Here is an 11,229-nt window from a genome sequence, read left to right as displayed (position 1 = left end):
AACATTTTGTATGTTTCCACAGAAGAGAGTAAATCTCTGTAATGATAAATGTGTCTGTGTCTGAGTCAACTAATAAAAAAACAGAAAGACGTGCAGCAGATGATTCAGGAGAGAATCAAGAAGATTCAAGACATCAAACATTCAGCAGAAGTCAGAAATGTGAGTTTTAAATAACTGAATCAAACTTATACGTAATAAGGAAGTAATTATTATACAAAAAAACAGAAAGTTACTGTGACTCTTTCTGCAGGTTACATTGTTAATCCAATAGGTGGTGACAAGTGACTGTCTTTAGTGAGTCACTGATTTTGATTCATTTGCTCAACTGATTCATTCAAAAACACTGATTAATTCAGAAACAAATCTCTACTACAGTGTGTTGTGGCTTTGTTTAAAACCCTTATTTTTAGTCAGAGCAAATACAAAGTAAATGGCAGGTTATTCAGTTATTAGCATGATTCAGTTATTATTGTGATTCATGTTTTCTGTTCTCTCTCCTGCTGTAGATTTCCTCATCCCTGTTCAACACACCAGAAACCAGGCAATGGCCTGAGATCAGTATGAAGACTCATGTGAGTCTGGAGACTCTGAGGAGAGCTCTGACTCAACTGCAGCACAATCTAGATGAGAAACTCACAAAAACTGGTATGTCAGTATCAAATACACCATATAGATACATACATTTATCATCTTTTAATATCAGTAATGAAGAATAAGATCTTCTGATGTTTTATTGTTGTGTGTCTCTACAGAGCTGAAGAGGATGCAGCAGTATGCAGGTGCAGTGAGCTGTCTGCACTACACTACACTGTAAAAAACAATTTGTTGAGTCAACTTAAAATAATTTGTAACCTGGCTGCCCTAAAATTTTAAGTTCAGTCAACTCAAAAAAAGTTTATTCAACTTGAAATGTTAAATTATACTAAGTGACAACTTAGATATTTGAGTTGAATCAACTTCAAATTTTAAGGCAGCTGGGTTACTTACCCATCTGTTAAGTTTAGCAAACACAAATATCTAAGTTGTTACTTAGTACAACTTAACATTTCAAGTTGAATAAACTTATTTTAGTTGACTGAACTTAAAAATTTCAGGCAGCAGGGTAACAAATTATTTTAAGCTGACTCAACAAATTGTTTTTTTTATTTTTTACAGTGTAGTTTACATTCAGATACTCACAGCTTCATTACTGCACTACAATCTGATCAAAACTATTAAATATTAAATGCATCATCACAGAATTTTTTTATTGTAAAGTTGTGATTCATGTTTTCTGTTTTCTTAGTGGATGTGACTCTGGATCCTGATACAGCTTATCCTAGACTCATCCTGTCTGATGATGGAAAACGAGTCAGAGATGAAGATGTTAGTCAGGACCTCCCAGACAATCCAGAAAGATTTGATTCATGTGCCTGTGTCCTGGGAAAGGAGGGATTCTCCTCAGGGAGATTTTATTTTGAGGTGCAGGTGAAGGGAAAGACTGGATGGGATTTAGGAGTGGTCAGAGAATCCATTAACAGGAAAGGAGAGATCACAGCGAGACCCAGTGACGGATACTGGACTGTGGCTGTAAGGAATGGTTATCAATATATAGCCTTTGCTGGTCCCCCTGTCTCTCTGTGTGTGAGAGTGAATCCGCAGCAGGTCGGTGTGTTTGTGGATTATGAGGAGGGTCTGGTCTCCTTTTATGATGTGGAGTCCAGCTCTCATATCTACTCTTACACTGGTCAATCTTTCACTGACACTATCCGTATTTAAGCCCATCATTAAATGATGAAGGTCAAAACTCAGCCCCACTGACCATCACACCTATCAATTACAATAAATGAATTTACACTAAAATTCTAATTCTTTTTGTAAAAAAAAAAAAAAAAAATTAAATATGTGCTGCTACACAAAGTCTGTGAATATCTTTTCTTTTTTTTTTCAAATATGCAGAAATTACATTTTAAATTGGAGACATTTGTAGACAAAGTTTAGGTTGGCCTGAAAAAAGCCTAGCATGAAAGTTTGAAGTAGTTTAAAAAGCTTTAAGTTTAAAGGTTTTAAAGCCATGCTGTCTCTCAGATGTGGCTGTCTATAGGATGTGGCTATGTAGTTGCTAGAGTATTTGGGCTAGTCAATAGGATGTTCTGGGTGGTTTCTAGGCTGTTGCTATGTGGTTTCTAGGGTAATCTGGGTGGTTGCTAGGCAGTTGCCAGGGTGTTCTGTGCGGTTGCTAGGGTGTTGCTAGGTCTTAGCATGTTTGCTATCTTGGTTCCAAGAGATTTTATCAAAATAATTTCAGTTGTTGTTTATTGTCATCCCACTATATGGACATACATTCAAAAGAACAAAATAATAAAGACACAATAAAACAACCTTTGTCAAATCACCTTTTTTTATATAGCACTTAATACAATACAGATGTTAAACAATACTGTAAAGCAGCTTCAAATATGAATTCAAATTCTGCTATAAAGCAGTTTAAAATAATGTAAAAATGACAATAATAAAACAACAATTGTGTGAAGTTCATTAAATATCAAACAAGTTCAATTTATCTATAATCAGCTCTACAGAAGACAATAGTGTTGTTATTCACCTCAATTAATTTAAATGTTGATTCAGTTCAGTTCAATAACAGTGCCAATGTCACAAAGTTGATCAATTATTAACTAGATTCAGATATAAAGCAGCTCTACAGAAAACATTTGTGTTATTATTCAGATCAATTCAGTTAAAATTTCCTTCTCATCTGATATTGTCAAATCAATAATATTGCTAAATATTAAGTGTCTTTGCAAACTCAGTTAGTCAAGCCGATTACAGTGGGAAGAAACCCAGACAGATGACAGAAAAGGAGAAAAAACATGACTTATTCAGAGGACCAGTTCTCTGCTATTTCAAATGAAGGAACACTAATTTATCATTCCAGGCTGCAAAAAAGACAATTTTTTTTCGATGGATAGCCAACATGCGAATTAAATCACGGTAATAAATCTGTATGAATAACAACAATAACCACTTGTCATTTGTTTAAAAACATCAAGAAACTGTCAGAATTATTGTTACAAAGAGATGCTGGTTCAGAATCACTTTTGGATCCTTAGTTAATGGTGAAACAATGCTGATATTTCAATAAAATCTATGTTACTGATCAACATCACACTATGTTGATTCTCCGTTGAATCAAAATTAAAATGAATAAAAACTGAAAAAATGAATAGTAATGTTGTTGAATCAGTCTTACAAGGAAATGTTGATTCCAAATCAACAAATTAACCAAATTTCTGAAACAAGACTGAAAATACAACTGATATGTAATATTAAATTAATTAAATTCATTTTACAATCTTATGTACCCAGAGATCATTTTGAAACAACATTAAAAGGATAGTCCACCCAAAATCAAAGATTCTCTCATAATTTACTCACTCTTAAGTTGTTCCAAACCTGTATGAATTTCTCTCTTTTGTTGAGCACAATGAATGTGGGTAATCAAACAGTTGACAGTAGCCATTGACTTCCATAGTATGGGAAGAAATACTATAGAATTCAATGGCTGTCATGAACTGTTTGGTTACCAACATTCTAATAAAGCTGTGGAAGTGGAAACTTTTGTTATAAATAATTTATTTCTTCATAATTCCTTTAATTCTAGTGTATATAAATATATTATAAATATACCCCAGCTGTATATCTTTAAAACAAAGTTGTTCTTGTGTACATTATATATTAACAATAAATTGCATTTTCAATATATGTAATACAACCCATACAGAAACCCTTAGTATTTTGTTTTTGTTTCTGTTCATTTGTATGAATGTGCTGTTCCCAAAAAAGGAGAATCCAAGTGATGGATACTAGACTGCTGCTTTGAGTAACGGTCATAAATATACAGCTTGGCATAGTCCCACTTAGATTAATCTAACTTAAATCCAAAATATGAGACTAAACTGCTAGTTGGTCAAACTAGTTCTTAAGACACTGTCTTAACATAGAGGCTAAGTTTATTAAACTGGCCCCAGGTTCAAAAGTATCTCAGCTTGTTTGAAGTTCTAGTATTTTATCTAATTAGTAGCCTGAGTGTGTCAAATTATTTCCCTCAAGCATATGACTTTTGCTTTACAGTTCTTTTATGAGCAGCTTTGTCCTGAACTGATCACAGATATTGTGGACTATGACCTGTAGTTAAGGGAAAGCTTTCAGAAAACGTACAACTAACTTGATGAACAGCATGGCCTGAACAGCCTTAACTATTAAACTATTTAAACAAAAGGATATTTATTAAATTGTTCAAAGACCCCTGTGAACACATCTGATACTCACAGGTAAGTGTTAAAAAATATAAAGAGATTGTCTTGAACATTTTCTACACTCTTAAAAATAAAGGTGCTTTAAAAGGTTCTTCACACTGATGCCATAGAACCATTTTTGGTTCCACAAAGAACCATTCAGTCAAAGGTTCTTTAAAGAAGCATCTTTTTCATATCTTTTTATAATCTGAAAAACCTTCTTTCGCCACAAAGAGCCATTTGTGAAACAAAAAAGTTTCTTCAGATATTAAAGGTTCTTTATGAAACCATTTAAACAAGAAAAATTCTTCTATGGCATCGTGAAGCACATTTATTTTTAGAGGTTATGGCCTGGTTTACAGTTTATGTCAAATCTGGAATGAGTTGAACAGAACCAGGTTTTTATGCATATCAACTACGCTGGTTGTATACCAGACCGAAATGGTATTAGAGTTGTATGAATTTGTTATTTGATCAGATGCAAATCATGTTCATTGTGTCTGTCAGTTTGTCACATGACAAAGAAAGAAAGTGAAAGTAAATTACCTGCAGACAGACTGAATATAAACGTGCTGCACTGCTGGTGAAAATCTACATACAAATGTAGAAAGACAAAATTCAAAGTATACTTGGTTGCACAACATCTGTATCAATGTCTACTTTGTGGAAGTATACATTTGTGGGGAAATAAATTAATTACTTTTAGCCTAAAGATCAGTTCAGGGGTGCATTTCCCAAAAGCAACAATGGGTGCAAATGTTGTCATTACCAAGTTCAGTAGAACTAACGACCATAGTTACCCAACAATGCTTCTGGGAAATGCACCCCAGATTGATAAACTGATTTAATGAGTCACTGTGTTTCTCAAGAAATGATTCCCCCACAAAATAGAAAATAAAAATAAAAATAATAATATAATTATAATTGATTAAACAGACATAAAATTATTTTATTGTAATATTCTAATTTGAATTTTAAAAGGAAAAATATTTGGATCACTTAACTGCACTTTTTGTTAGAAAATATTTAATTCACAAACCTGACAGACTAAAAATTATTACAAGAAGCAACTCGTTTGATTTTTATCAATTCATTAATAATAATTTATTATACTGTGAAATATTATGTTTTTTTTCTTATGAAGGCTTTGAAGAAGGGAAGAGCAATGGCAGAATCATCACCAAAAAGAAGAGAAACCAGCAGACAAGATATAAATGAACCTCTAGGTAAGTCAATGAAAAAACATTTAAATTAGTGCATGAATGATTTTATATGGAAAATAAAATAAAATGTAGACTAATGTAGGTGATTCATTGTCATCATTTCCCTTTCCAGTCATGTCATCCTCCAGCAGTCTAATGACTGAGGAGCTTCAGTGCTCTATATGTCTGGATGTGTTCACTGATCCAGTCAGCACTCCATGTGGACACAACTTCTGCAAGACCTGTCTGAATAAGTACTGGAACAACAGCCAGACCTGCAACTGTCCTTACTGTAAAGAAACATTCAAACAAAGACCTGATCTCAAAATTAATACCACGCTCAGAGAGGTTGTAGATCACTATAAGAAGAAAACACCTGAGGAAAAAAGCTGAAGTTCTGTGTGACATCTGTGAGGAAAGAAAACTGAAAGCCCTAAACTCGTGTTTGGTGTGTCAGAGCTCTTACTGTGAAACTCATCTGGAGCCTCATTTGAGAGTGGCAGGTTTAAAGAAACACAAACTGATTGAGCCTGTGAGTAATCTGGAGGACTATATATGTCAGACACATGAGAGACCTCTGGAGCTGTTCTGTAGAGATGATCAGACATGTGTGTGTTCAGTGTGTGATGTGACAGACCACAAGAACCACAACACTGTTCCTCTAGAAGAGGAGAATGAAGAGAAGAAGGTAGAAGTTACTAACAAAACTGCTTTTAAACTGCTATCATATTATGAAGAATCAAATGTTGTTTGATTTTTTTAAAAAAGAGTTAATTATGAAAACATATTGTAGGTTTCTTCAGGAAAGAGTAAAACTGTTATGATAAATGTGTCTGTATCTGATGAAAACACAGAAGGACGTGCAGCAGATGATCCAGGAGAGAATCAAGAAGATTCAAGACATCAAACACTCAGCAGAAGTTAGAAAGGTGAGTCTAAAATAGTTTATTTAAACTTATATAAGTATGTATTATACATAATTTAGTTCAGGTCCTCCAAGAGTTCACAGAGAGTTACAGCGACTCTTTCTGCAGGTTACATCGTTAATCCAATAGGTGGCGACACGTGACTGTCTTTAGTGAGTCACTGAATTTGATTAATTTGTTCAACCGATAATCAGTTGTTGACTGTTGAGCAGAGAAACACAGAGGAGGAGAAAGCAGCCCGTGTGGAGCTTTTCACTGATCTCATCCGCTTCATTGAGAGATGTCAGACTGAACAGCTGGAGATGATGGAGGAGCAGCAGAAAGCAGCAGAGAAACAGGAGGAAGAGCTCATTGAAGAGCTGGAGCAGGAGATCACTGAGCTAAAGATGAGAAACACTGAGCTGGAGCGGCTCTCACACTGAAGATCACCTCCAACTCCTACAGGTCAGTCAACATGTCTCTGATCAATGATAATGCAGTATATGACACTCCTCATGCTGAAGGATTTCTCCTCTCTCCTGCTGTAGATTTCCTCATCCCTGTGCAGCCCTACAAACACCAGGAACTGGCCTGAGATCAGTATGAAGACTCATGTGAGTCTGGAGACTCTGAGGAGAGCTCTGACTCAACTGCAGCACACTCTAGATGAGAAACTCACAACAACTGGTGTGTCAATATCAAATACGGCCTATACAGATACATACGTTATTATCTTTTAATATCAGTAATGAATAATGAGTCTAAAGATCTTATGATGTTTTATTGTTGTGTGTCTCTACAGTACTGAAGAGGATGCAGCAGTATGCAGGTACAGTGAGCTGTCTGCACTGCACTAGTTTACATTCAGATACACTACAGTCTGATTAAAAACTGTTAAATATTAAAAACATCATCATCACAGAATATTTGTATTGTGAAGTTGAGATTCATGTTTTCTGTTGTCTTAGTGGATGTGATTCTGGATCCTGATACAGCTCATCCTCAACTCATCCTGTCTGATGATGGAAAACAAGTGAGAGATGGAGATGTTAGTCAGGACCTCCCAGACAATCCAGAAAGATTTGATTCATGTGTCTGTGTCCTGGGAAAGGAGGGATTCTCCTCAGGGAGATTTTATTTTGAGGTGCAGGTGAAGGGAAAGACTGAATGGGATTTAGGAGTGGCCAGAGAATCCATTAACAGGAAGGGAGAAATCACAGCGAGTCCCAGTGACGGATACTGGACTGTGATTCTGAGGAAAGGTGATGAATATACTGATTCCCCTGTCTCTCTGTCTCTGAGAGTGAAGCCGCAGTGGGTTGGTGTGTTTGTGGATTATGAGGAGGGTCTGGTCTCCTTTTATGATGTGGAGTCCAGCTCTCATATCTACTCTTACACTGGTCAGTCTTTCACTGACAAACTCTATCCGTATTTAAGCCCATCATTAAACAATGAAGGACAAAACTCAGCTCCACTGATCATCACACCTGTCAATTACAATTACAATAAATGAATTTACACTAAAAATTATTACATATAATTCTTTTTGTAAAAAAAAAAAAAAAACACAGAAAAATTAAAATATGTACAGTATGTGCTCTTGTTTAACAAAATGACAAAAAGCATCCCCTCTGTAAAACCACTATCTTGTGTTGGCCTATCTGAAAGACATCACTGGACCCTTGCAGGTCTGTGGATGATGCAGTCAACATGCTTCCTTCTGCTGACCAGCTTTTTAAAGATGCTGATTTCATTTTCCAGCAGGATTTGGCACCAGCCCACACTACCAAAAGCACCAAAAGTTGGTTAAATGACCATGGTGTTGGTGTGCTTGACTGGCCAGCAAACTCACCAGACCTGAACCCCATAGAGAATCTATGGAGTATTGTCAAGAGGAAAAAGAGAAACAAGAGACCAAAAAAATGCAGATGAGCTGAAGGCCATTGTCAAAGAAACCTGGGCTTCCATACAACCTCAGCACTGCCACAGACTGATCACCTCCATGCCACGCCAAATTGAGGCAGTAATTAAAGCAAAAGGAGCCCCTACCAAGTATTGAACACATATACAGTAAATTAACATCCTTTTTTCTAGAAGGCCAACAATTCACTATTTTTTTTTTATATTGGTCTTATGAAGTATTCTAATTTGTTGAGATAGTGATTTGGTGGGTTTTTGTTAAATGTGAGCCAAAGTCATTACAATTAAAAGAACCAAAGACTTAAACTACTTCAGTCTGTGTGCACTGAATTTATTTAATACACAAGTTTCACAATTTGAGTTGAATTACTGAAATAAATTAACTTTTCCACAACATTCTAATTTATTGAGATGTACCTATACTATCAAGCAGCTTCACAGTAATAAACAGGAAAATAACTGAATCAATGATGTAGACTTTAAATATGAATTCAAATTCTTCTCTAAAATGACAATAGTGTCATTATTTAGCAGTCAGTTCAGTTTGTTTGATAAAGTTTATCAATTATCAAACAAGTTCGATTTATCTATAATCAGCCAAACAGAAGACAATAGTGTTGTTATTCAGCTTAGTTTAGTGATGAATTAATTTAGCTAAATAACAGTTCATCAATTATAAATTAATTTGATTTATCTATGAGTGATATGATTCCAAGCTGCATCACAATTCAAGACAAATTCTTTTTGAATTGATAGCCAACATAAATCATGGTAATAAATATGGGACTAACAGTATGAATAACAATAACTACATATGTGTTTAAAATCAGCAAGAATGTTAATGTTTCATTCATTTATTCATTCATTCAAAAAACTTTAGAAACACAGACAAGCACAAGACCAGGTCTATGCTAATAGCAGTATTGTGAAGGAATGGCGTACTCTACTGGAGACTTCTGGAGATGACTGCTTCTTGTCTATGCATGTATTATTGCAAGACTAAAATATAAAGAGAACTCAGAATGTTTCTTAAATGTATGTTCTTGTGTATTAATAATAAATTGTTATCCATTTTATGCTTTTTATTTTTATTTCTGTTAATATATTTGTAAATATGAATATGTGTAAATATGCTGTAAGAATCTCATGGACAAGTGACTTTGCTCAGTGCAAAGGTTTGAATGTAATAATATTAAAAGGAAATCAAATAATTATTTATAAAAATATAAGACCAACTGTAATATCTTCGTAATAAAAAAAATATTATTATTATTAGTAGTAGTAGTATTTTATTATCGTAGGTAATTTACAGATTTATATAGAATTAGGCAGAATTTATGTAAGTTTTTACATGCTTGAATACTATTGAATGTATTAAAATAGTATATATATATATATATCTATATATATAGTTTTTGCTAGACTAGGGTTGTAAAAATTCCGTCATAATCTATTATTACCCATATTTTAATTAGAATAACACATTTAATTGCTTTTATTTTTATTCACATTTTCATTTTTAATCAAGAACCTACAGGACTACAACAAAGTGTTTAAAGGAGAAGTCCATTTCCAGAACAACAATTTACAAATAATGTACTTACCCCCTTGTCATCCAAGATGTTCATGTCTTTCTTTCTTTAGTCTTAATCTTTTATAGAAATTATGTTTTTTGAGGAAAACATTTCTGGATTTTTCTCCATATAATGGACTGGTATGGTGCCCCGTATTGTCTCCCTCAACTTCAAAATCATCCCATATTGCTGTTTTACCTTTTTTGTTAAGGGTGTTTGATCTTTGCATGTTCACTTTGCAAAGACTGGGTCGGGACTTCTGCAGCAATGTAGGATGATTTTGAAATGATTTTTGAAGTTGAGGGAGAACATATGGTTGAAGTTAAGGAGTTTTTCGACATACCCTAAACTGTCTTGACCTAGAATACACAAAGTTCAGGGAGAGCAAAACAGATAAGACCCTTCTTCTTCAGCTGGGATCGTTTGAAGCCGCATTTAAACTACATTTTGGAAGTTCAAACTCGGGGCACCATATCAGTCCATTATGTGGAGAAAAAAGTTTTTCCTTTAAAAAACACAATTTCTTTATGACTGAAGAAAGAAAGACATGAACAGCTACAATTTACAATAGATCACCCTCAGTATAATCTGTCAAAATGACGGACGTCCTTCAGACAATTTTCGGTTAACGCGACCTCTCTCTCTATATATATTAATCCATATATAAATATATACTTTATATGAATATTATTTACCTTAAAAAATATAACTCACTTTTAAGGCACTTAAAAGCATTACTGAGCCTAACTCATTCCTTCTGTACATTTCCATTAGTGACTGCTGACAGAAGATCAGCTTTTTTAACTGAAATGTCAGGACACATGGGGGTCTGATGACAGTGGGGTCATGGCGGCAGTGATTCAGAGCAGCACACACATGCTCAGAAACTCTTCCTAGAAATCGCCAGACTGAATCAGCATGACAGTCACTAATAAGGAAGGGCCCGTATAAACCAGGCCTGACCCCCCATAAGGCCTCAATGGGCCACGGCGGCCTCCCCACCCCTGCCATTAACAGTCTGTGTGTCAGAGTCGGCCCCTCCAAACAAGCACTCATTAGAAATCTCGCCCCAAGTCTTTTTCCGCTTGTTTCTTCAAGCTGGATCACATTATTTGAGTGAGTGCCTTTTGCTCCCCAAATTTTCTAGGACTATTTAGATAACAGATAGCAGGATTCAGTTCCCGTTACTGAATGTTTTCAGTCTGTAAATGGCCGATTGTAAAGGAAATGGAACAACTATTATTACAAGTGGATGCAAAAGGTGTGAAACTAAACAAATGATTTAATGGAGTCAGTGAGCGAGTGGAAAAGTTAATGAGTGAAATTGTTCGTAAGTTTGACTTTGTTTTAT

The 11,229-nt window shown here is 34.9% G+C and overlaps 1 protein-coding gene and 1 pseudogene across 1 annotated transcript; both read left to right on the top strand.

The window, feature by feature from the left end:
- The first annotated feature begins 58 nt into the window (after positions 1–58).
- Positions 59–1,785, top strand: LOC127165485 (zinc finger protein RFP-like). Its single transcript, XM_051110150.1, has 4 exons — positions 59–159; positions 507–645; positions 753–779; positions 1,286–1,785. The coding sequence occupies exons 1-4, from the start codon at positions 100–102 to the stop codon at positions 1,756–1,758; spliced, it is 699 nt and encodes a 232-aa protein (XP_050966107.1). The 5' UTR covers positions 59–99; the 3' UTR covers positions 1,759–1,785.
- Positions 1,786–4,202: 2,417 nt separating this feature from the next.
- On the top strand, positions 4,203–8,752 carry LOC127165483 (E3 ubiquitin-protein ligase TRIM39-like; annotated as a pseudogene).
- The last annotated feature ends 2,477 nt before the right edge of the window (positions 8,753–11,229 follow it).

Source organism: Labeo rohita, chromosome 5 (assembly GCF_022985175.1).
Source record: "Labeo rohita strain BAU-BD-2019 chromosome 5, IGBB_LRoh.1.0, whole genome shotgun sequence".
Classification (NCBI taxonomy): domain Eukaryota; kingdom Metazoa; phylum Chordata; class Actinopteri; order Cypriniformes; family Cyprinidae; genus Labeo; species Labeo rohita.
The sequence above is the reverse complement of the archived record's forward strand: the minus strand, read 5'-3'. Positions and strand labels throughout refer to the sequence as shown.